We start from the raw sequence: 27,274 nt of genomic DNA, 5'->3' as shown, positions 1-27,274 counted from the left end.
GTCCTTGCTTTGGGGTACACAGTTCATACTGTCCAGTCTTGATGTCTTAAGTTAGGTAAAAAGGAGAGAATTTGAAACAATGAATTATGAAAGGGAAAGGCAAAAGGCAGGAAAAATGTCCCACGGAAGGGTGATTTTGCTAGAACAAGATTGCAAATCCACAGGGGGCAATTAAGTAGCAGACTTGTACAGTATGTCAGATGTCTTGCATACAAACAAAATCATTTAACATTTTCAGCTCAAGATTTAGGTTGCTCATATGCAAGTTTCTGTTGTTTCTTCCAAAAAGAAAAAAACATACCAAAGGAAATCCTAAAGGAGAAAAATTAGCATTCAGTGTCTGGTAGCTCTTTTAATGGCTGACATAGATTTTTCTTAAACTAAACTATTGTTAGCCACTATCCAACCTGCATATTAATGAGAAAATGAATGCCTCTAAAAATTTCAGCTACAATGTCACCATAAAAATCAATACATGGCTACGCACCATGAATACAGACACAAGCTTGCTTCCAACAGCATGTCTTGACATTCATTATCATAAAACTAACTGGAAAGAACTTCCACTTCTCTGTGTTAAACCTATTTTGTCACACTTTCCTGCCTACCCAGGGCCATACTTGCAAAGTCACATTACTTTAAATGAATTGTGATAATACCATATGGCATATAGATCATCTATATGAACAGTGCCTTGCTGGATGTGTAATGTGCTATGGTGTGATACCTGCTAGACACCACAGAAGATAGCACAGATTCACTCAGAGGCTAAAAAGCCATGGCAAGGCTTGTGCAGCACTGGCAGGGGCTGGTGCAGGTGGAGCAGGGAGGGGACAGCCTGTGCATGGCTGGGACGCTGTGAAGTGACCAGAGGGCACACCACGCTGGCTATGGCTCCTGGGGAAGGCTACCACAACAGAAGCCCTCTCCCAGTCACACCTGCTCCCCTGCCCCATATTTCAGCCGGTAGGAAGCAGCCCAGCCTGGCTCCTACTGAGGACAATGGAGCACTTCCCTTGCACCTGAGGCATCCACATTTTGTCCTCACAGCCTCGCCTGAGCCATCACTGCCCCATCTCAGTTCATTCTCATTACAGGAGGAAACACTGCTTGGGCAAGGAAACTGATGTCCTGATTAGCCAGCCAGGAGCTGTGTAGCTTAGGAGCCCATGGTGGATGCCCCGTTGTCCCAACCCAGCCAAGAGACATTTTGGATTGAATGCTCCTTTGCACTGGAGCGATGGCACATTTAAAATCCCAGCTGAGCTCTTGCACAGGGTAGCCTGCAACCTTATCATTCCTGTCACATGCTTTTATTTACAGGTAGCACAAATGAAAGGGAGGAAAAACAGATCTCATCATTATTGTGCCTTGATATATGCAAATGTATTCAAGACATGAGATTACCCACTGCGCAGAGACACCTGTAGTATTTAGGGACAACGGATGTGTTGAGTTTCTGCTTTAGCTGAGAATCTTCTGGCTTATGTTGGTTTCTTCCCATTATTAAATTGTGCTTTTTTTTAAAATTTAATTTTCAAGAATTAACCTTGGGAAATTGCCACTCCATCCTCTTAGCACTTTCTACGGAAGTCACATAATTTTATGGCTTGCTTCTCATAAAAGATACTTTATAACCCTCGCTACACAGCTTGTGGAGCAAAGTCAATGTTTCAGCAAGTAAAGTTACTCTGGCAATTTTAAAAGCCACATGATTGCCGGAGTATTCAGTTTGCTAGAAGAAGACACAATTAATGAAAGTGGAAACAAAATAGTATCTCTTCCTGGGGAAAAAAACCCATTCTTTTTAAATCATGAAGATTCAATTATATGTAATTATCTTAGCTATCAGCAGAATGCAGTGAAATGATCAGCTCGTGTACTTGAATAGCCAGGTATCTCTGATTGTTACAGTGATCAGTACATAGGATTAGCAAGTACAAGCACAGCAATCATCTGCTATACTTAAAAGTATCACCAACTCAGTATCCCAGATCAAAAACCCCTCATTTATTGATAAAGAGTTGACTAATGGATTAAATGGAAATGTATCCCATTTCTCTGATTATTTGGGACTTAATGTTTTCTCATGCACCATCAGAAAACTCACAGCTGACAATAACAGCTACTCCTATCTGCCTGCTTTGAAATACTCTAGACTTTGGGCAAAAAAAAATAAAGGTAAGTCTATGGGTAATATTGTATAACTGTATGCATCTATACAGCTTCAGGTCCAATGACAACTGTATGTAACAACATATACATGTTAATCATACATAATATTAATCTAAATAGATTAATCCTTTTCCTTTTAATAGGAAAACATTTTAAGGGACTCTTCTTGGCCAGAGTACAGATAGATATTAGCACTGCTTTTGGACTGCATTTGTGAGGGAGTCCCATATGTCTATTCCACAAGAAAGCCAGAACAGCTACAACAGCAACACAAATATTCTCTTGAGAAAGACAAACCAAAAATCACAGAAAATCAAGTAATTTAATTTTAGGCTACCTGCTGATTTAAACCAGAAAAGCAAAGTATTTTCGTAGACATTCAAATAAACATTGCTTTTTAATATGGAATTTTCTACAGGCTTGGAAGTGGGTTTTAAGTCCTATGGTGTTGTACATCTGTGAAAGAATTGTTAGGTTTTGGAGATTTCGACAGGAAGTCATAATTACAAAGGTATGTAACATAGCTCGCATATCAGCAAAAAAACTCCCATTATGTCAATTGTTTTTTATTTTTTTTAGGTAACCTCTCTATATTAGGGACCTCATTTTTCACTCCTAGCTTCAGCAACTTCTCAATCATTACCATGTTTTCAGCCAAGTATTGATTTTACATTTTGCATTTATTCCAATAGCAAATCCATAAGAATATTCCATATGGGACCAAGCTTGATTAATGAAGTACCAGACCTCACACCACCATAACACAAACATCTGTTTGTGGTCTTCCTTTTTAATGAACTAAAACCATGTTCCATTGCAGTTAATCCCAAAGACTACCTTGACTTCAGTAGCAGCACACAGTTTTTACTTTGAAATCTGGAGTCTTCCAAGGAGACAAAGGGTTATATGATCAGTTAGCATATATAGTCAAAGCTCCACTAATACCACTGTAACAATTTCCCCAAGGGACTATTTAAATCACACTAGAACAGATTGAGGATGTTGCTACTGAAGCAGCTGAGTCCACGTGTATCAAGGCAGGGATGAGGAGTACCTTGTGTGGGGGGAACAAGATAAGTCTTGCTGCTGATTTCACAGAGTGGCTGTGATCTGAGAATCTCAGAATATAACAGGTGACATAAAAAACTGCTGCTTAACTGAGATTAACTCTTTATAAAATGTATTAGAGTTAAGCTCACTGTGCCTTTTTCTTTGTAATCCCACAGAGGTAGCAGTGTTACATGCCAGCAAAACTAGGAATTAAGGAATTATTCTAATCAATTAAGAAATACTTTTGCACAGGTTATACCAAGAAAATTGACAAATTGTTGAATTGTTACAGCCTTTCCTCTGCATCTTGCACTCAGAAGTCTAGCTGTCCCACAATATATACTGTACATGTTCTCAAGCTATTGGGCAACAACAATGCAACATGCAGGTTAGGGTATCTGTGACCTAATGAAAACAAACATTTACCCTTCTGAATGAAAAATAAAATTTGTCCCTTTATCATTCCTTAGGTGGTGACGCATTCCTCTGGAGTCCTTGAGCTCCACATGAAGAAACATGGCTTTAAAATGGGAGCTGGACAATATATATTTCTACAGTGCCCATCAGTGTCACAGCTGGAGTGGCACCCTTTCACCCTCACCTCAGCTCCTGAGGAGGACTACTTCAGTGTCCACATACGGCTCGTTGGGGATTGGACTGCAGCCCTTTTCAAGGCCTTTGGAGCTGAGGAAAAAGCTCTGAAGGAATTGTGGATGTTACCGAGGTTTGAATAGAGACTGTATATTTTAAAATGTTATTTCTACATTTAAAAAGAAATGTTAACATGTTAACTTTAATTAATTTTGCATGTGTTTTTTTATGATACATTATTAGATTGTAGTTCTGGATTCAAAAATACAACATTATGCTAAAAACACCACAAGCAAATAGCCATGAGCTGGGGCCAGAAGCTGCAAAGAGAATGTGATGACTAATCCAAGATTTAAAGTCCATATCAATTTCCTTATCTCTGTTGCTACCATCTGGATCTCTAACACCTACATCTACACCTAAAGATATCTATTTTGGAAGATGGTTGTTTAATAAATGACAGTGGAATATATCTGCTAGATTTGTGCCTCTATGCTTATGCTCTGATGGTACCATCACTTAATATCCAAAATTCCAGTTTTTCCCTTTCAGCTGTTTAGATATTTTGTGGTCCCTCAAACATCTGCCTAAATCTTACTTCTTTCCAACAGCCTCATCTCTATTTTCTAAACCCTGCTCCACTTTATAAAGGTTATTTTTGTTCAAATTATGTGTTTTGGGCAGCTTAATACAAGCAAAAAGTTGTTTGTCTGCTGTTCCCTGTTAGGCAGGGTTCCTCTGAAGTCAAAGGAGCCATCCTGACTTACTCCAGCCAGGGACCTGGCTCTATACTGAATGGATTCCAACCACGTAGCTCTACCTCTGCACTGCTTACAGGAATAGGGGAGACTTTCAGCAAAGAGCCCAGCACAGGATCATTTAAATTCCAGTGGAATGTGTAGGGCCTGGGACTGCAGGGACTGATTTCCCCCTGGAAAGCTCACAGACACCACTGAGCTGCAGTTTTATTAGAGGTTGGGTGCAGACAGGAAAATCTGGTCCAGTTCTTGCATTGTATCAGTTAATAAGAATTAGAAATTAAATCAGTGCCTTTGTTAAAGTCAAATGGAATGAGGAGTATGCCACTTCAGCAGAACTGGAGCAAAAATTGTTCAAAGTGATTGACAGCAAGTGCAAAAAATGAGGAAGAGAAAAAAAGTTATCAAACGTTGCTTGCCACAATGCAGGGTTGAAATTAACAGTACTGTCGTATATAAACACTCCTCTTTTTAATCTCATTAGTGTGCCTAATGACATCCATCAGTTTTTTCTTGCAATATACTAAAAAGAATATTTCAATAGTTAAACTGGCAATAAAGCAAAAATCAGGTCTTTTTCGCATTTTCCATATCTAAAGTTATATACCAAATTGGTGACTACATTAAAAAATAACATATAGCAGAAACTGTGCAGAAGACAGAAGATATAGCAACTGAATAATAAGGTAGGGTTAAGAATAAAATGTGTGGTTTTTAATTACTTAAAGAGGATTAAAATAACATGTTCATACATATTATATGAACATATATATGAACATAGGTAGCAAAGACAGTTGTGATTTCTGACAAATTTGGGAGCTAAAACCATAGAACAGATTATTAATGTGAAAATAATTAAGTTCTATGTTATGTCTCTTCAGGATTTTGGCTGACTTAATTGCTGGTTTAATATGTTGCCCCAAAATCTAACTGCTCTCACAGTCAGGAGTACTACACAATCATCAGCAAATGCTTAAATTCTAAAAATAACCACAGAATCTGTTAATGATATTTTTTCAAAACAAAATATTTCTCCTGCCTTCCCCATATATCTGATTTCTTTTCTAATGAAATGGATAGGAAGAAAATGGACCATCCAAACCACAGCAAGAAAGTCCATGGTCCTATTTTCTACATGTCTTCGCCAAATGTAATTTTTTTTTTGGCACTTTGTTTACTGTCTTCCTACCTTCATCCACTCTATCTAGATCAAATGAATGAGTTGCATTGCTCAGTTTCTCTTTCTCCTGTTTCTCCTCCCCGCTTTTCCGAGGCTTTGTATTTGGCTCAGCTGTATAGCTGTGGCTGAGTAAAGCATTCAAACCAATGATGGGATCTCGTCACCTGAGGATTTAGGAGCAGACTGACAAGACAAATCTCTTCAAAGGATGATTCAGAAATAATTGAACCTGTCTTATAGCACAGCAACAGACTAAAGAATCCTTGAAATTTCTTCCAGATCAATTTTTTCTCAATCTACTGACAACAATGAGAATTGCTTCCAGCCTCACATTGAACTACATAGAAGGCTTATCTGAAAGCTGCTCTTAGGCACTGTAGTTATATACCATAAATTAACCATATTTTACAGGAATTTTTGAGTGCTCAAAAATACTGGGCTGGACAATAATCTAAATAATTGTACATACTTTAAAAAATCTTTATGTCTCGGGTCAGATTTCTAGCAACTATGCCAGACTAGCTGTTTTGTTTGCTACTGCACTTGCAGGGCATTTTGAATATTGAAATAAAATGGTGAATATTTGTTAGGACTTTTAAAAAAGTAGCAATGGGGTTTGAGATACAATGTGTCCCTATATTTGCGTGTAACATTGCTTGTGAATCCCCCTTTCTCTTCCTGTTAAGACACTTCATTTTAATTATCTGTGCCTATTTGTTTGTACTATTTAAGGATAAATTTTAAGGAAGATTAATGCAGTAAAGAGCACAAAACAACAGAAAATCTAAAAGGAAGAAAAAAATTTTGTTTTTTCCTAAGGACTGGGTGTTGGTGAAACCATCTTCCCAGCATGCATGTTGTATAAAGATAGGGCTGGAAAGAGCACTCCAAAGTACTGTGTGTATTTATGTTTCATGTAGCTAAAGGAATGAATCTGATTATTCAACAATCTTTTTCATCTCTAATTTTGACCAAAATTAATTTCTTGGCATCAACAACATTGACTACAGGAGGCAGTAATATCAACAAACATGTCTCCTTACACATTTTTGCCTTTACATCAGATACTAAGTACAGTATTATGCCAAAAATGTATTCCTGAAATGTATTATGCTTTTTCAGAAAGAGCTGAGAAAATAGTAGTTCCCTTGCACATGATGACCTTTTTCTTGCCTTCTCTTTTATTACTTTAACTCAAATACAGAACTTCTAAAAATGATTAATATAATCTGTTCCTCTTTACTTTGATGTGTACAATATAACAAATAAAGCTCTAAAACAGGATGCTTTTCAGTAATTCATAATTAAATATGCAAATTCCACAGCTAAATTTGGACATGTAATTATATGACTAATCACATTTTAGAAAGCCAGAAAATTGCAATTGCATGCTTAAATAGATGGCCAGGCCCCAAATCCACATGGGTGCTCTTGTTCTCTCATTTCAGAAAAGCCAGTTGCTTTGCTATTAAGTGGCACTCACTGAAAATTAAATGTATTTGTATGGGCAATTTATGTGCTGCCTTAGACATGTATTTTCTCTTTCATTTTAACAGAAACTCCGTTTTGACAATGTGTAACCCAACAAATGTTAACCTTTCTGCCACTTTATGCGTTGTTGACTCCTGACTAAATGATTTTTTGCTGTAGACTGGCTGTGGATGGACCATATGGATCTGCAACCACAGACATCTTCCACTACCGAGTCAGTGTGTGCATTGCAGCAGGAATTGGAGTCACACCATTTGCCTCTATTTTAAAATCCATTTGGTACAAATGCCGCAACCCTAACACAGTACTGGCACTGCAGAAGGTAGGTGGAAAAGTTTATTGCTTCATTAAAAAGTTCCACAAGTAAGCCTACTTTGCCAGGGGAGAGAGGCAATTCAAAGCTAGAGTCTCACTTGAGTGAGCCTCTTTAACTTGCTCTGAGAAGTAGTCACTCCCTTTCCAGTTGCCTTAGGAACTGTTGTGGGGTGAAGTCTCCTGAACTCACTGTCATTCCCCAAGAAAGAAGGTAGCCCAAGCTGCAAAGTTTTTAGTAAAATTTGAAGGATCAGATTTTCAATAGCAAAATGGAGATAACTGTGGAACGTTTTTTGCAGCTAGACAGATAATTAGGGAGCTACAAGAGAAACTTAGCCTCTTTTTTATGAGAAATAAATCCTGCAATGTCATCTCAATCAGAAGCGAAGGGCAGCACTTGCTCTTTGTCCAGGTGCAAGTTTCACGAGGGTCCTTCAGCAGCACGTCCCGGTCCAGAAGGCTGCGTTCAGCAACCATTTGCTGCTTTTCTCACATTGCAAAGTTGGGTTATTAACCAGCACAGAAGGAATATAAAAGGCATTTAAGCTCCAGATGAGATGCATATATCAAGATGCATATTACTCCCTCAAACCACTTTAATTATTTTGTTGGAAAAATATGTTCAGATCTATAAGGTAAAGATGGCACAAAATTAATTAACATACTCTTAATTTTCTAACCTGTTATATACCTTCTGCTAATGGCATGTGAGGCTGCACTGGGGACTATAGGTGAAGAAGAGATACTAGGTGAAGTGGGGTGAGGGCAAGAAGGTAGCATCGAAAAAAAAATCAGCATTAAACATTCTCTCCCACATCCATCATGGCAAGTGGTAGCTTGTGGACCTTATAGCTTTTAGGCCATTTTCCAGTTTAAAAGCTGAATCAGGAACTGTTCAACATTTCACATTTAAGGACAAATGTTGAAATTGCATTGGAAGGGACAGATCTCTGAAAGGGTCAATACATATGGAGCTGATTGCAGGACCAAGGGGCTGATCTTTTTAAATGAGAGAGTGTTAAAACTGGCATCTTAATGACGAGCTGCCACTGAAAAAGCATCTGGGATTTTTAGAAACTGAGGAGTCGAGGACAGGTTCAAATTGCCAGGGGGGATCTTTGAGGCAGAAAAAGCACTGAGAAGGGAGGGAAATAAAAATGGAAATACATGCTATTTGAGAAAAGAAGTGTATTTGCAAACACTGCGATTGTACCGGGATGATCTTTTTCACTGGAAGGAGAACTACGCATATGCATACAAACTTTATATATGTGGATTATGTATATTCTACATGTATACAAGTAAAAGTGTTGTTGTTATTATTGTCACTGCTGCTGTCTTAAGGGGAAAAGAACAGAATTTAACTATGCATCAATAGAACACTTGAGGATGTTCATTCATAGGGAGAATTAGGGAGAATTTTGGCTAAGTGTGCCTGCAAAGATAAATGCATCGTGCATTCTGCCACAGTTTTCTGCTATGGAAATTTTTTTTCTACAGTTTTCTATAGTTTTTCTGAATTCTTGTGAAATACAAAATTATCAGGATTTCTACTTGTCTTTTCTTTGTATCTTTGCTTCCTTATTGGTGCAGTGGGAATAGTGATGTTTATTTTTCACAGGTGTTATGAGGCTTAATTTCATCAGTGCTTGTAAAATATTTTGAAAGTGTGGATGAAAGGTCATGGGGAAGTTCACAGCATTACTGAGAAAAATTTAGCAGTCATTTCAGTGAGAGCGATTAATCTCAGGGTAGATCCACTTTTTTTTTTTTTCCATTGGTTAAAAGCTTCCACTTGTGGTATAATTACAAATAATTTAATCTTCCTCAAAGTATTCAGCACTCTCTTTTTGCCATGATGAGTACCATAGAAATGTCTATTAAGGAAATAAATAAGAGGTTTTTCTTTTTTTTAACAAGTTCATTTTGATTTGAGTACAGCTATCATTACAGTTATTGAACTAATATTTCTTAGTGTTGCCCACATATGGTTGAGATATAAATACTCATAGTTTCCGTAATGTCTGCAGCTGTATAATTTAAAAAAGCCAACAAATCAAAAAGAATATATATTTATCTAATTGATTCTTCACAATTAAATAGCCTTAGAGCCCTCATTTCCCCATCATTTTTCGCATGTACTACCAGGCATGGCTGGAAAGTTTCTACTGGCTTTAGTTATGCATAATACAATTTTTTTTTTCACATTAGTGGTCTCATTTTTCAGATAAATTGCTACTGAAATTGATAAAAATGGAGTGATCCATCAGATTCTAGTGTTAGCAAACATTCACTTTCTCTTCCCTACAAAAGACATAAGAAAGGTTCTTCTGAGTAACACCAAATATTCTTGTAGCCCCATATCCTGTCTCCAATGGTGGCTCTTCAGGAACACCTAGAGAAAAGTATACAGACCAGAAAAATCAGAAGGTGATTGGTTTTTACAGGACACTTTCTCACCATTGAGTGACTCATAGCTGAGCAACCCCTTGATACAAGAGCTGTACTTCTGTCTTTAATATCCCTTTGTGGCTTTTTCTTCCACAAAGTGGTCTAATTGTTTTTTGAATCCATGTATATCTTAAACAACCATAGCACGTTGTGGCAGTTCAGCTACATCCTGAGAGCCTTTTCAGCTTTTTCCATTTGCTTTGGGACTGACTTCCACACCTGAGGAAAATATCTGCCCCAGCCTCCAGTCCCACACAAAAATTTTGTCTTGAAGACCTAAAAACCTAGGTTCTTTCTTCTGTCAAATGCAACCATGTTTCTAATTTTTTTTGATAACAGTTTAAGCTTTTTGCTTCAAATTTAGGAATATGGTTTTGAACCTTGTCATGCATTTATGGGAAAGGCTGTTTGCTGCCACCCTAAGTCAGTCCCTCCTGTAGGCTGCCAAATCACCACCTCTTGCATGACCTCTGATTTTTGTCTGTTAGTTTGTTTGTTTTTGTATGCGACAGCCCCCAGGTAATGGAGTATACCCAAGAGCATGAATGACTGGAGGCTTGCAGGGAGGTGCTCACCTGCAGGTGTAAGAGGTTTTTGCAGGGATATTCATGCCCAGGAGAGAGTGGCAAGAGTCAGGGAAGAGGGGTGTCCTCCTTGGACACCCCTTTAGTGAAAAGCTGGCTTTGCCCAGAGCTGCAGCTCCAACTCTGCCCTCAGGGAGCAGGGAGAAACAGATGGATGCTCATCAACAGATAATTATTAATGACTTTCCTTGTAATGGAAACTGATTTACAAAGAATGTTCTTTCACCTTACAGGAAAGAGGTAACACAGCTCTTGCTCTAGTCCGTTGTACAAAATAGGATGTTGGGAAACTGAAGGATAAATATCCATGAATTGCAAGAGCATTACCGAAATAAGCAACTATTCAAACCCCTGCTTTCATCTGATTAATAGCAATACCGTATCTAACTCAATTTGCAAAAAGAGCACTTGGAAAATTTAAGACAGTTTACTTGGGAAAGCCATCAAGCTGATAAATGGAATTGATGGCAGTAGGGTGGGTGGAGACTAATGAAACATAAATCTAAACCAGATTTTTAAGGGTCCTAAATAATTGCAGTCAGTTAATAGTATGAGGCTTACAAGAAAAAAAAAACAGGATTCAAAATAATTTTTAATTATATAAATGCACTGGAGCTACTTTATTCTACTGTTTTAATAAGGATTAATTTTTTGTGCTTTTATTGTATTTTAATTATATATGTAATATGTTGTGCTATGCTATGGGCAGCCAGTGTAAAGAAAGGAAGACTTCTTTGTAAACACCATTTATTTTAACATATTAGACTAGAAGTCCTCTTTGATCTAAGGGAAACTAATTCCTTTTACCCATAGGCCATACTTCTTCACTATCTCTTTTCTTTCTAAGATTATAATCGCAGCCAAAAATACTTCTTCTAATAATGACAGTCTTTCTTCATCACCAAATGCCTGCCACCTCTTAACGTGAAAATCAGAGGCAATGCAATGGGTGCCGCGGGATGAGCTTAAGGAATTTTTGCAGCTTCAGAAAGCTTCATCCTTTCCTTAGAGGAGTGTGCCAGAGGTGGCTTGTTCCAATCAGTTGGACTGGCTGTTCCTGTGACAGCTAAAAGCATTCCTTCAAGATGCATAGTCTGCTGTTCTGGAAACCAGTTCCCCAGTTTGAAGACTGTATTGTCTCAACTCATTGGCTAGCTTGTCTTCCTCCTTCCCTGAATGTGCTTATCTCCCAGTCCTGCCCACATGCTCCCAGTTGCTACCCCATGAACATTTCTTTACTCATTTAGAAACACACAATATCTTGTCTCCACACACATGTACTAAATATACATTTCCATAAAATGAACTGCTGAAAAAACTTGAGAAATAAGATGATCAAGTAGAGTCTGGGGGAAGAAATTTCTCACTACAAATCAACAGCTATGGTGTGATACAGACTGACAGCACGCAGTGGGCTGATTTTTGAGGTGCTGAGTATATAGAACAAGTGGGGAGGACTTTAGGACTCAGACACAAAAAAGCTACATACAGGTTAAGGCTATAAACCTTGCCTAGTTTTGGTAATTTAAAATAATGTTGTTGTTGGCCACAAATATGAAATTCTATAACATCAGTGGACTTGCTTTTTCCTCATAACCTATGCCAGGGTAAATCAGCAGCAACCCCCCTCCATAGAGCAGCAATAAGGTCATATTTAAGGCAAAATATTGAGACAGAAGGGGAAAAAGCAAACAGCCAAGATGGTTAGTACTAAAGTTCCACAGACAGTCTTATTCTTGGGCTGTAAAAATACCCTACTTAACCCTGAATGCCTTATCTCTGTTTCTGGGATCATACATCATTTATATTTCTTACATAAACCACAGATGGTCTCTTACAGTACACTCAGATCTAGGAAACATCTCAAATTACTGTTAGTGTCTTTCACCAAATCTCCACTGAAGCATGGTATTACCACATTTTTCTCCCACCACCTTACCAGAAGTCTGACAACCTAGTATATTAGATCTTTGGGAAATCTTTTTATAGCTTTCTGGTTTCTTTCTCTGGTTTTTCATTTCAGAAGTGTCCAATACACATTTTTACCTCATTGATCCAGTGGAAAAGACTTAATCATTGCCTTGGGAACATACCTTCCAGATCACCTTTGATATTGCAGTACAATAAAAGACAGAGGGGCTGGTGAGCAGAGAAGGAGATGGGTTGGAGAAAGCTAAAGGATTTTGCAACAAAATAAAAATCCCAGTCACAATAAAATAAGTTCCAGTCATTCAGTTTTTATAAACTTATACATTGTCCTTCCTGCTGTTCCTTTCACATCTGAAACTGTGTCTTTTTAGACTTCTTCCATGTTTGTGAATTTCTTCTTTGGATAAATTATGAAAATACACAGCCTGCAGAGGCCCATTTGAGGTTCGGCACATGTGGTCAAAGTAATGGTAGAGTGTGTGGCAAGAGCTACAGAATTTGAATAATAAGAATTGCAATCAGATTTATCTTGTAATTGTGCTTCAGATTGCCACCAGGGTAGTTACTGGACAGATAGCCTGTGAATTTCAGACATTCATCCTCTGGGTAATACAGGAACTCACAGGTGACTTGTCTCCACACCTTTATTGGCTTCATACAAGGCACTGAGCTGAAACCAGGGCATGGACTGGTCCCAATCCTCTACACAGCACAGCATTGTTAGAGGAGATTTCCAACTGGGAAATCATGATGGTGCTGAAGACTCCCTAAGGTAGTTCCTGACGGGCCTAGGAGTGACTGAGTTTCAGTGCACTGATAGGATCCTGACAAGGGAATTTCATCAGTTTTAAGGCAGTTCCTATTGCAAACTTTATTAACTTGTACACAGGCAAGACATTTGCAAATGGTCACCAGAAACCATTCCTGCAGAAGTGGTCACATAGGACAGCCTTCTAGAAATAGCTAATTAGTTAGAAGATGCTTTCTACACAGTTAAGACAACAGATCACAATAGATCATGCACATGCAGGAGTGGTCACAATGATCCTGGGGCCAGCTGGCTACAAAAACTGGGCAGAAAAACGTTCTTGTGGACTCCCACTGCTCCAGCTGAAGATGCCAGAGGAAGGACTCTTGAAATAGAAACTCATCATCATATGGACAATGACTAACAGTCTTGTTTGAAAGATTTTTCTCCTATGCAAGCATTACCTTATGCCGAGATATTAATAAATTAGCTTCTTTCTTTAAAAAAAAACCAAAAAAACCCAACAAACTCTGATATGTTTTTGATTTACTATAATAGAGTAGGAAAAATAAGCCATAGAAATGATTAAAGGGTGCCTCTCAGTGGCAGTGATTCTAGGAAGATTTGGTTTGCCATAGACACAATTATAGGATGACTTGAGATCATCCTCTAATTTCTACCTGTAGAATGAAACTTCGATAACAGGCTCTCCAACCCCATAGACAACAAAGCAAAAAGATAAAAAGTGAAACTAGTGAAATCTGGATGAGAGAAATTGTGTCAAATTTTGATAGAAAGGAGGGTTTCAAACAATAAAAAACTGATCATGGGACAGCAGTTCATTTTACCCCTTTGGCAATTGTAAATTTAGTTTCAGATTTCTCTAAGAAATAGAAGTTGCAAATTAAACATGAAACACATTTTTAAAAAGGAATATGGACTATTTCTCACCTGTTTTATACAGGGCATAAGACTTGAAGAGCATAAGTACCTTTTGGCAACATCAAAAGTTAGCCTATGACATAAGGTCTTGAGAAACAAGGAACTCCTTGCTTCAATGCTGAATAAAACTGAAATTAAATAAATCCAAAATTTCAAATAATCATCAAATCATTTGCAAGAAATGAAAGGCTAGGTATTACAAGTCAAAGCAGAGATGCACTGGCAAGGCTTTATGGGAAGCTTGACCATTGCCTACTTTCAGTAGCACATTAATATATTCACTCATTGTTTAAGATGACAATCAGAAGTTTAAAATGTCAAAATTATGTTCAATTATGTTTATATAATTTAGTGTGGAGAAGAATCACATACTATATGGTTAATGAGTTGAGCCAGTAATTAGGAAGTTTTATTCAAAGTTTGCTTTTTGTTAAATCTCTTTACTTTATTTGACAGGTTTATTTTTACTGGATTTGTCGAGACCCATCAGCATTTGAATGGTTTGCTGATCTTTTGTTCCATTTGGAAACAAAAATGGCTGAAAAATGGAAAAATGATTTTCTAAGCTATCATATATTTCTTACCGGCTGGGATGAAAGTCAGGTAATAATGAAACTGTTAGAAGTCAGAGTTAATGTACCTTGCTTTTCCAGCATGGTAACATATGGAACAGGAACAGCTGAATAAATGATGGATGAAGCAGAGAGACAAAGAACTGTAAATATAAAGATCCTAAGATATCTGTTTACATCTCACATTTAGGAAAACAGGAATGGAGAAATCAAGCCAGTGATTCCTCCAATCCTGCATCTTGTCTTGGGCGAAGATGGTTACCAGGTGTCTCACAGAAAAGTGCATAGAGCTTCCAGGATCTCATAAAGGGATATTTTGTCTATGTCTTAGAAACAGTCTTTCATTAGATTCTGTCATTTTTGTGCTGAAATGTTGAGGACTGCCTAAAAAAATGTAGGCTTCATTTGCTCTTATTATTTAATACAACTTCTGTTGCAGTAATTAATATATATATGTATGTATATATATATATATATATATATACATACATACACACATATATATACCCAGTGCATTTTTTATAAGTACTGCACTTGGAAAATTTTGGCAACAAACTCCACGGTCTAATTCACATTGTTCAAAAAGACATTTTCTCTGATTGACTTTAAATTTGCCATCTCATAATTTCATTGGATCATACCACCTCAGGCACTTAATTCTTAGACTGGGTCAATATTTTTCAACCTCTTTAGTCTTTACCTAAACACAACTGTGGTGATTTTCTCTCTCTCTCTCTCTCTCTCTCTTCCCTTTTTAATGGATCACTCAGATCATGCAGTGACAAGTCAGGCACCTGCCAGAAAAACTCTAACAGGGAAGTCTTTGCTCTACTGTTTTATTTCCTGCTGTCTCTGTTGAATGAAGGACTGCCTAGTAGAGATGCAAAAAATACAGATTGCATAGAGCTTTTCCATTTCTGCCTCTGCTGATACAAAACCCCCATTGTTTCTTTCTGCTTTCCTCAGAGTTTCTGTCAAATAATGAGGTATGTGCATATAGCTGTATTCAGAAAAATCTACTCCCATTGTGAAGTATATGGCAGTTATAGAAACTACTGCTCTGCATTAGCAATATCACAGGGTATTACCTAAAACCTGCTGTTAAAGAAGCTATTGGGGAACCTAAAAACCACAAAGCTGCCCTCATCTTTCAACTATTACCTCACTTCCCTCTTGGGCAAACATCATGCCAGAAGTCAGGTAGGGTGACAATGGTTCTTGACAATGGTGGGCGTCTGTCGCTCTTCACTTGTGTGCCCTGCACTTTTCTGAAGGGACTTCTTCCTCTCTTCAAACCCATAATCTCTCTCGATTCCCGTAAGAGGAAGGTTCTTCAGTGGCTATTTCTCCCACTCTGACCTGGGCACTGTGCTCAGTAACATCATCTTCTTCAGATACACAAAAAGCTTCCTAATCTTATAGGCCTTTATTTTTAGTAAAATCCTGTTCATCACTCCTCAAAATTTGAGCTTCTGCACCACTAATATTGAAATGATATTTTACTTCTCCCCTAGCAAAAAACAAAACAATATTCTCAATGTTCTCTCTCTGTCTCACCATAGAGATAACCAGTAGTCAAGTGAAGTTGAACCCAAGGAGGATGGGCATTTTAAACCTTCTAGTACACCCTCCTTCACTGACACATGTCTGCTCCTCAGACAGGTTTGTTCAATGCTTTGAGCTCTTTGCAGATTCCATGTTGTCCACAGATGGTCAAGCAGACAAGGCACATGGTCTGCCTCTGCTTGGCCGAGCTCCCTGCAATACCCCTGGGACTCCTAGGCAACCTTAGCACTCTGAGCTATTGCAAAGGCTAATATCAAAACTCCTGGAAAACTTCCATTTAATGAGAACATTAATGAGAACAGCTCATCTTCTCAATGGGACAATTTTGCTGCAAACAACTAAAAAATTCCGCAATTTTTTACCTCCCACTCTTACCAAACACTTTAAGTTCTTTCTTAGACTATTCCAAATCCTTCATGACAGTGGCTCAAACTAACAAGAAGAAGCTTTTAGAAACACAATCTCTTGTGACAACTTTGCTTGACAAGAATAATTGTGTCTGTAAGGAACATGGAAGACTCATTAGAAGAAATATACAGCATTCCTATGAAATGGATCTAAATTTCAGCAACCACTTCTGCAAAAGATGATTATGATGCTTAGTTCATGCTAGGCCCTGGACTAAATGCAAAGTCCATTTTAAACTTACCTTCCTCTGTTAATTTCTTGATAGTGACAGCAGTGATGACAGTCCATAGGGGAAACAAGCATATTACTCCTACACAAGAGCAGTACAGTTAGGAGTGACGGTGGGTTTTGTTTTTAAATGCACCTGGGAAGTACCCAGATAGCACAGTAATGGGTGCAGTACAGGAGCTGAAGGACAGTGAATGCCCACGAAAATAAAGATTTTTTTCCTGGCACTTGGGAGCTGAGAAGCTCACTTGGTTCAGTGCTTCACCTGAGGTGATCCACTTTCTGCACCTGCCTCTACCTGAGGAGAAAATTCAAAATAGTGAGGGTTTTACACAGAGTCACAGAATAGTCAGGGATGGAAGAGACCTCTGGAGATCCTCCAGTCCAACCTCCCCTGCCAAGGCAGGGTCACCTAGAGCAGGTTACACAGGGACTTGCCCAGGTGGGTTTTGAATGCCTCCAGAAAGAGACTCCACACCTTCTCTGGGCAGACTTTTCCAGTGCTCTGCTGCCCTCAGTGTAAATAAGTTCTTCCTCATGTTGAGGTGAAACTTCATGGGTTTTAGTTTATGGTCATTGCTCCTCATCCTGCCACTGGACACCACCAAAAATAGTCTGGCACCATCCTCCTGACAGCTGCCTTTGAGATATTTACATGCATTAATGAGATCCCCTCTCAGTCTTCTCCTGGCTAAACAGGCCCAGCTCCCACAGTCTCTTCTCATACAAGAGGTGTTCCAGACCCCTCATCATCTTTGTGGTCCTCCACTGGACCCCTGTTTTTACCCCTTCTGACCTGGTATATCCACTGTGTTTTCCCTCAGCACCAGAATGCTCTGGACTTGGCTCTTAGGTACTTTTGGAAATGTTTTTTACAATTCTAGTAATATTGTGAACTCTCAAATACTAGTGAATAATAGTGAACTCTCCCATCTCCTTCTCTCTCCCTTTCCCTCTCCTCTCCCTCTCCCTCTCCCTCTCCCTCTCCCTCTCCCTCTCCCTCTCCCTCTCCCTCTCCCTCTCCCTCTCCTTCTCCCTCTCCCTCTCCCCTCCTCTACTCCCATTTGATAATTGCCCAGTTTCTTTTCCCTCATTCCATCTTTCCCAGCAAAGAAGAATTATTGCTTTTGACTCTTACTTGGAATATATGTTTTTAACTCTAAAATTATTATCTTGTAAATTTGCCTTTAGGCTACTCACATAGCCCTACATTGTGATGACAAGATGGATGTAATTACTGGTTTGAGACAGAAAACCTGTTATGGAAGGCCAAACTGGGACAATGAGTTCAAGAAACTAGCTGAAAACCATCCTAGGTAAGGCAGGCTGGTTTCTAACCTTGTTAGGTAACCCTTCTCTCAGCATAAACAGTGGGGGGAGGGGAGAGCAAACCTTTCCAAATGACCCTTTTAAAACAATTTCTTCTTTTTTGCTGTGTGGAAAGAAGATTTATGCTTAATGAAGATTTTAATGAAGAAATCTCGGAAAGAGAATGCCAATAAAATCTAATTTTTGGACAAGAAAATCTAATATTTAGAAGTATTTCAATATCCTGGCCTTTGTCCAGATATAATTGAAACACACAATCCAATTACTGTTCTGCACAAAGGACAAAGTAGCATTAATTTCCCTTGAAGATGGTTATTAAAGAGATAAACTGTGATTTTTTTCTTATGATGTCAAGGATATGTTTGTTCCCCTAACATATTTGGCCACTCTTGCAAGACTATGCTGTTCTGTTATTAGTTCATCTCTGCTGGCAAAGACAGTTCATTTGAACTTGGTGGATTTGCTAGTGGTCTGAGAAAAGCTTCTTTGTTCCTGAAAGCCTTTGAAGCAAGAATTTGAAATATTTTGTGTTCAGCAGTAGCAAATTCCAGAATCTTTGTGACTTTCTGATTTCCAAACATTTACCTGCTAATGCAAAATAAAGGCTTGCACTTGGAAGACAGAGATACAAAAAGAAAAAGGAGAAAACTTCTTTTAAAAGATGAAAAAGACCCAAGAAAAAGCTGAAAGGGAGGAGATCAAAGAAAATACAGTAAGCTACAAGAATACCATAAAATTGCAAAAATAACAGTAATAGAGAATTCACTTGATGGAGGTCAAAATAAATACAATCAGGAAATATGAAAGATTAAAAGCATAAAAAGGCCAAGAATAGGAAATATGACTTTTGAAAGACCATTCATAGGGATTCTACTATATAAACAGAGCTTTTAAAGTTATAGTTGAAACATTACTTTTTAACATTAGTTACTTCTGCAACTGCAAGTACAGATTAGATAAAAATGTTTTTCTGCTGCTCAAGGGCGATATGGGCATTAGCTTTCTCTACTGGATCTTGAGAAAGTTCCATAGAAAGCCAGTCCTAAACTGAGAGAAAAATCTCAATTTTTTTTTTTTTTTTTTGTGAGCCTAGATACCCATGTTTATGGTCAATGTTGGACCTTTTAAAGAAAACCTTGCCTGAAATAAGGATTCCTTATGAGAAAAGAATACCCTGGGTTTTTTTGCTCTTAGTTAGAGAAGATGCAATAGTCAAACTGTGTGATGAAACAATCAGCTTTTAGGATCTGACTAAATTTTGCGTCCCTATGCCTAGTTTGACAGAGTTCCCCCTGGCTGCAACAGTGTCTTTGAGCAGATTAGCAGGAATTCATCACTTCAGGTCAAACCTGGTGCAATTGAACACCAGAGCAATTTGGGCACGACTTCTGGGGCCTATGGCTTGGGCACCAATCATATCCACAGCCCCTCCTTTACAAGAGCAAATCTTTTTAAGCTCATTCCATCACTTGTCACTTCCTCTGCATTTCTGCACATTGAGCTTTCCCCAGCAGCACAGCACATGTGTGAATCTGTGTCTGCATACATGTTTTAAAGCAATATGTGTAGTGTACCTGGAGGCAAACACTTTAGGCAGTTTCTAGCAGGCAGCCAGGTTACCAGCTCCCTATGTGCTCGTGCACATATGAACACAATTTTTTGTTACATTTGTCATGTTTTTATTTTATAAGAAGTACCTATTTACAAATGTTGTTATTAAATCATCCATTTTTAAATTGTCTGTGGGCAGAAAAGTGTTAGACTAGGTGGCAGGGGGGTGGGGGAGGTTGGGAGGACAGGATAAGAAAACTCAGAAGTAAATGAGCATTTTGCATATATTTTATGAAAAAATTAACTCAGCTGGAGAAAGCACTTAAAATTTTCAGTGCAAGCAGTTTGTCTCTCTGATTGAAAAAACTATGAAGACCAAAACCAAAGAGTTACCATTCAAAACATTTTGTGACCTCTAATATAGCAATCTAATAAATAATGTAATGAGACATAATAAACATGAAAGTATTAAAATTATTATACTCTAACACAGCAACACTAATTATACAGTACATAACACAAAGTGTACAGTGGCACAAAATTTTTCAAATGTATTTCTCAAAAAGCCATTTGAAAAGAAGCAAAGCTGAAGGCAGCCAAAAAGTAAAGTGTATCCATTTCCCCTGCTACTCTCATGTTTGTCGTTGTTATTGTGATTCCAGCAACAGCATTGGTGTATTCTTCTGTGGACCCAAGGCTCTCTCTAAGATCCTGCAGAAGACATGCAACTCATACTCGTCTGTTGATCCAAGAGGAGTTCAGTTTCACTATAACAAAGAAAGTTTCTAGGCTGTACTTCTTAACTGTACAATAAATATTACCAGACTGTGTATTTTTTTTCCCATCTTTTCCCATCCTCTACTCATTCTGCAGCATTCAGGTCGAATACTAAGAGTTGCAAATTGAAATAGATGTACTGACTTCAGTAGAAAATGCCATCCTATGGCAGCTAAAGATTTGCACCCCCTCCTTAGCCTTTTCTTTGCTTACTGAATAATGCTGTGAATCCCTCTACCTGTGTGAAAACACACACAAACCCTAACCTTTGAAGAAAAAGGCATGAGTAAAATGGATATTCAGAGATGTACTTTGCTGTTGTGTATGATTGCAGACAATACATTCCTGCTGTTTAAGTCATGCCCATTGAAAGCATTTCCTTCCTGGTTTTCTGATTTTACACTCCCACTGCACACACATCCATATCCACATTACATTTTTACCACAGCAACATCATTTCTATACACCCTGTCAAATTCCAAAGGAGTAAATTTGTTTTGCCCCACCAAGCTGCATGCCATTTAGACCTTACATTTCCATGGGAATGGTGTCTGTGTATCCCATGGACTAATAGGTACTTAGGTTTAATAGGCTAAGGAAACTCCAGAAATTTTTTGCACTCAGCAAATGGATCTCGTGAGACATGCAACTGAAACTGTGGAAAAAATGTTTCATGACAGAATGAATGAGGTAGGAAGGCACCCCTTGCTTCTGCTCCAAACCTCTTGCTCAGAGCTGGTTCTGTGAAGAGAGGAGAGACATCAGCATTCTTCCATTCCTCAGGAACCTTCTCCCATCACCATGACTATTCAAAAATAAAGAATGGCAAGTTCCCTCAGCACTTGTGGATGCATCCCATCAGTTTCCATAGACTAGCTTAAAATATTCCTAACCTGATTTTCCTTCACTGAGGGTAAGAATGAATTTTTTTCAGATCTTCCCGTTTGCCTGAGAAGACAGGGATCTCTCTGAATGTCAGCCTTATCTGTAAAGACTGAAGCAAAACATGAATTGAGTACCTCTACATTTCTCCATGGCCTTGGGAGTCAAGTTCCCCACCCCGTTCAGCAGCAAAGCAACATTTTCCTGGCCTTCATTTTGCTACTGATAAATGCACAGCAGCTCTTCTTCTTGCCCTTCACTTCCCTCACCAGATTTAACTCCCAATGGGCTTTGGCTTTCCTGGTTGTGACATCTCTCCTGTTCACATCATCCTGTACACTTTATTTTTTGCTCCAGTCCACCACCTCCTCATTTGATTGTTGGTCATCCACTCCCTTGCCATCACACAACATTCCCATAAGCTACAAAATGGAGAAAAATATTTCCCTCTATCCCAACACAGAGAGTAAAAACACTCCATATTTGAGTTGGACTGAGGTGTAACATTTCATTAGGATCACATAATGCATTTATCCAGCCACATGATAAAAATGGGAGATAGGAAACATCCTGTGTATGTCAGCATTTGAATGACAAACAGATGACAAAATGATATATGTATCCTTACCCACAGACAAAAAAATGCCCACTCGAGGGGACGTAAATGTATGAACAAAAAACCAGAACAATAAAAATTATGACAGAGGAGACTCCAATATTGTTTTATACGTCTTCTACTAGGGGATATGGTATGTGTGAACTGGAATTGTTCCTCAATATACAGCTCTATTACTGTTAAGTTTAGGGCAACGCATCTTTGTTTTAAAATAGTTGAAGTTTTTTTAAATGCCTGCCTATGTGAAATGATTAATGCAGAGCATACTGTGTTAGCAGTAGAGTGAGGAGAGAATTAGAGCCTCTGCCAGTTCACCTAGAGGCATTTATCTTTTATTTTTTCCCCTGGTGCCCATGCTGAGCCTCAGGGTAAGCTGACACATTTTCTAATATAAATTAAGCTTTTTTTTTTATGTGTGTTGAAAATCTTGAAGGAAATGAGAAATGTGTGTAGGCACCAATACCAGCTGCCATTGCATGAAAGAAAGAGGTGACAATTTCCTGCAGATTCTGAATGATTGTCTTAATGGGGTTGGATCGGAGGTAACAAGCACAAAGATATTGTGCTGCCAGAAAAACAGGATCTGTTCTCCCCCCAGCCTCATGCAACAAGATGTAACATTTAGCTTCTGGCTCAACATGGCATCTCTTCACTGCTTTGATTTATTCCCACTTTTGCAAATCACTGTGGTATGCTACAGGAGATGCATTTAGAGCCCTTGTTATAGTTCATTGAGTAGCACTGCTGTTATCACCACCAGAGGAGAATTTCTCTTGCATCAAGACTGAGTGACCTAGAATAAAGGAAAAATAATAATAATTTTAAAAAAAAAGTGGGGAGGTTTGTTGGACGAGGATGAAACTGCATTTAGGTTGAATGAAAATCCCTTTATTACAAATACAATTTGAATCAAAATGGGAACTAGGAAAATTTGGCTTCCTGCCTTGTTTTGAATAACACTGAGCACACAGCAGCTATGATAATGTGAGTGCATATGTAACGACTCTATTATTATGTTTATATATGGAAACATCATTCACTGTCAGGGAAAATGAAAGATATCTTCATGGATTTGTCCATTCAACTGCTTCAGCAGGAAGTGTTCAGCACTGTGTAGGAAAATATTATTAAATAAAATATAGTCATAACAGCACAGACTCACCACATCCTGTGACAGAAAACTAATCATAGACAAGGATCATAAATATACAGATTAATTACTTTGGCTCTTACAATAAAAAGAGTGCTATTATAATGATTGAAGTTTTGTTATGGTAATTTAAGTTTATTCACTAGGAATCGTAAATTGAAATCCATGGGCTTATATGTTCTGGTTTTCCCCCCTCTCCCCCTTCTCCTAAGTTGTATGCAGTAGAAACTATTTTAGTCAATTTGTTCCATAGTTTACACTAAAATATTGAAGAGAAACTGCCACTCTTAACAGAAAATCCATCATAGGATGTCTGTGCCATATCAACACTATTACAAGGACTCTCCTGCTTCTTTCCTGCTTTTAGGTATAATCAAATGGCTTAGTGGAAATACTGTTAACTGCAAAAAAGTGACAAACTTTTCAAAGGTTTGAGTGCTTCTGATTAGCAGGAGATTTTATAAGAACTGCCTTAAAGGCAGCTTAGTTGCCTTCAGAAAAGTAATAAACTAAATTATATGGTAGATTTATAATCTCAACTGGTTAACAATTTCAGTGATTTTTCTTTTCTTGATGGAAAATTACCTGAATTTCTTCAGCAACAGAGAAAAGAAAAAGAAAAAAGTGACAATGCTTCCACCCAGCTCGCTCTATAAACACAAAAAGCTTAAATGAAACATGCATAGTCAACCAAGTAATGAGGAATGCAAACCTTTGAGGGCCAAAGCAGCATAGAGGTGATGGATGGGCTGGAAGGTGCAATACTTCATTGTGTCTCCTGACACTTCTCAGGCAATTGCATACCACGCATGAAGTCACATTGGTGACCACAAACAAGGTGCAGGACACCTTATCAAGGACTGGCTCTCCTAACCCTTCCTAGTGCTGTAACCTGGCTGATTTGAGGCTTTCCCACCTCAGTCAGATCCTCTATTCTGCAGCAGCAACTCTGATTCCTCCTCTGTGATCACTTAATTGTGTGAGAAATTCTGCATTTCTGCAGACTAAAACTGGGTGTTCATTTCATTAAAGCTGCAGCCATATTTTTCAAGAATGTCTACTTACATGTTACTGAATATGTTCAAATGAGAGTGGGCTGATGATTTGCAAATCTAATTTAAAAATCTAACCAGTTAGGTCTATTTAATAGGAGTCTACTTGTCCTTCAACAAGTCATATCATGCAGTGAAAAAAAATCTCAATAACACAATGGGTCTTAATATATGGGAACAAATGTGTTAGTTGACATGGAAACACACTTTTTCTCAAAAGCAAGAAAGGACAAAAAAAGCTTAAACTCTTTAAAAGATATATTAGCATCCTTTCAGAATACACAGAAGGAAACAAAAGTTGTATAGTATAACGAACCACTCAAACCAGCATATTTTTTCAAAGGCTATCTGCTTCAAATATTTGCATCTATTATCTCTAAACAATAATGACTTCTAACATGGTAAGACATTTGTATTCATTGAGGATAAAAGCCCTGAGCCTGCCAATACTTACACATGTGCTTTACTAACTTCAAACAATCTTTTTACTATCCTAGAGGACTAAATATGGTTTTCTTTGAAGCTCATGCACAGAGGACTGATGTCAGGCTCAAGGCTGGGTCCTGAAGGTTGATCTCCATTATTCAGCTATTGCACTACCAGACTGTCTTGATACTTGTCTAGAGACCAATTCTCTGGTACAGTAATTCTGAATATGAAAGATAACTTACAATCACGCTCGCCTTAAGGTACACAGATAAGATTGCACTTACACACTCTAATAAAAGACCTAGTTTTTAATGGTCTTGCAGCTTTTACTGAGAAAAAAAAAATAAAAAAGTGGGCTTGGGGAGAGAGCTTTTTATCTTCCTTTATTTTGGCCAAACGATGAATATGCACATCTGAACATTTTATTCTGTGGATATATGCAAATAAGGAGGAGAGAGGGCAAATAAGAGCCTGTCCTCTGAGACAAAAGTCCTGGTCTTCAGCGTACTGCTGACCATTCCCCTCAAACGCTGAACCTCCTGTACCCTTGCTTGAGACAGGCTCTTTGAACAAAAGCAACATTTTTCCTCTTGCTCCTGTCTAAGGCTGCAAAATCCTTCACAGAAATCATTACTGTCAAAAAACTGAACTAAATGGGACTTTGTGGGCAAAGATAAGGATGTGTGCACAAGCCTGAGCTAACACACAGTAGTTGCAGCGTGGATGCACACAGGAAATTTGCAGATACCTATCTGCTTTAGATATCACACACACAATTCCCTCTTACTGTAACAAGCACAATGTATTTGTTCTCATGTTTCTAGGAATTCATCAAGGTTAAAAAAATGAAAGACAAATTCAAAAGGTCTCAGGCACATATCACACTCATTAATTATACATTACCATACAATTACATTACATTTAGATAAAAATGTTTAGATTGAAGAATGCCCACTATTTTCTCATTAATATTAGTAAAATATCCATATAATTTTCTGAGGTTTTGTGCTGCTAAGAAAATTCAGAGGGCTATGCAGAATGCATACCAATGCAGAGTTAGCCATTAAAGATCACTTTTTTAGATTCCTTACCACACTGGCAAGAGGAAGACAGTTAAGAGGCACAGTTGGACAACTTTGAATTTAATATCAAAGGTTTGAGGACTAAACAAACAAATGTATGCTGTGATACTGGTCAACACTGAAGTTACTTCAAATACGAATCATGGGGAGAACAGATAGATTTGACTGAACTGGACTTTGTGTAATACAAACATGCGCCCAAGTACAATTTCTCTGACAGGCATGTACATCAACCATTTTATTATGTGTTTGGCATTACAAAGATGTATCTATAGTAAGAAATATCAAGCATAATAACAAATGCTGGCCACCCAACATCTATCTAAGCAAGTCCATCATCTTTCTACAACATTGTGCTTTCATAAAGGAGCCTGAAAACGCTTTAAAAATGTCTGCTGCTGGGAGGTGCTGAACTGAAAGAGCTTTTACCAAAACTAAAACAAACTGTATCTGCTCAGCATTATGCAGAATCAAAACTTTGGAGTCCAGACAACAAAATTAACCATAGTTTTTGCCAAAATGAGGACAGTAGAATTTGGATGTTAGTCAATACCAGTGCTGAATGATATACTGCAAATATTCAAAGAAAAAAAAATTAATTCTAAACTGTCTGACTTTTTTATAATGAAATAGCCATTGCTTTGTTACATGCTGGTTGTTGTATTGCTATACATATAGATAGCCATGAATAAAGTCTAAGTGGAGTTCAAAATGCTTTGAATGTATGTTTTCTCACAATGTCATTGCCAGGTGGAAAATGTATTACTTCCAGTATTAGCTGAGGAACTGACTCACAGAAATGCTAAGTGGTTTGCCTCAAGCTCTCAAAAGAATGTCAGGACAAGGATTAAACAGGCTTTCAGGACAAAGACCATAGCTTGAACTGTTACAGCAATCTCCCTCTCCTATAGACTGAATTACATATATTTGACATGACCCTTAAAAATATCTGCGAGCTTTCTGAATGAACACAAAACTGATTTGAATGATTTTGTGTTCTATTGTTATTTGAGCAGCATGGTTTGAAAGGTAAGTGTTTTGATTCTCAGGACCAGTATGATTCATACTTGCTTACTCGTAGAATTCCATCTATGATATAAAGCATGCACTTGAAAAGTAGATCCTCTGGCAGACAATGAACAATTTCTGTGTTAAAATAGGAGATCTAAAACAAATTTAAAAAAATATTTATCAGAAAAGAAACAAGGTCTGGGGTTATGACTAAGAAATATTATTAAATATCTGAACATAGATTTTGGTGCTGGACTCAAGCCTGATCCTACTTCTGAGCAAAGAACACAGGAAAATTCTTGTTGCCTCCCAGAACAGGATCCAACTAAATATCAGACAGCACAGCACTGTACTGTCAGGAAAGCCAAGATTTTCAGGTAGGGCAGATCAGAAAATTTTCAACTATT

At 38.0% G+C, this 27,274-nt stretch overlaps 1 protein-coding gene across 1 annotated transcript in view; it reads left to right on the top strand.

The window, feature by feature from the left end:
- NOX3 (NADPH oxidase 3) overlaps nucleotides 1-21,359 on the top strand; it is a 28,481-nt gene extending 7,122 nt beyond the window's left edge. The window contains exons 5-10 of the mRNA XM_064415777.1: nucleotides 2,594-2,686; nucleotides 3,696-3,949; nucleotides 7,405-7,567; nucleotides 14,671-14,817; nucleotides 18,180-18,304; nucleotides 20,531-21,359. Of these exons, the coding sequence (XP_064271847.1) occupies nucleotides 2,594-2,686; nucleotides 3,696-3,949; nucleotides 7,405-7,567; nucleotides 14,671-14,817; nucleotides 18,180-18,304; nucleotides 20,531-20,657 (909 nt within the window). The 3' untranslated portion in view covers nucleotides 20,658-21,359. The remainder of the gene's footprint in view (nucleotides 1-2,593; nucleotides 2,687-3,695; nucleotides 3,950-7,404; nucleotides 7,568-14,670; nucleotides 14,818-18,179; nucleotides 18,305-20,530) is intronic.
- Nucleotides 21,360-27,274: the final 5,915 nt, after the last annotated feature.

Source organism: Passer domesticus, chromosome 3 (genome assembly GCF_036417665.1).
Source record: "Passer domesticus isolate bPasDom1 chromosome 3, bPasDom1.hap1, whole genome shotgun sequence".
NCBI classification, from domain to species: Eukaryota; Metazoa; Chordata; class Aves; order Passeriformes; family Passeridae; genus Passer; species Passer domesticus.
Note: the sequence above shows the minus strand (reverse complement) of the source record. Positions and strands in the feature narration are given on the sequence as shown.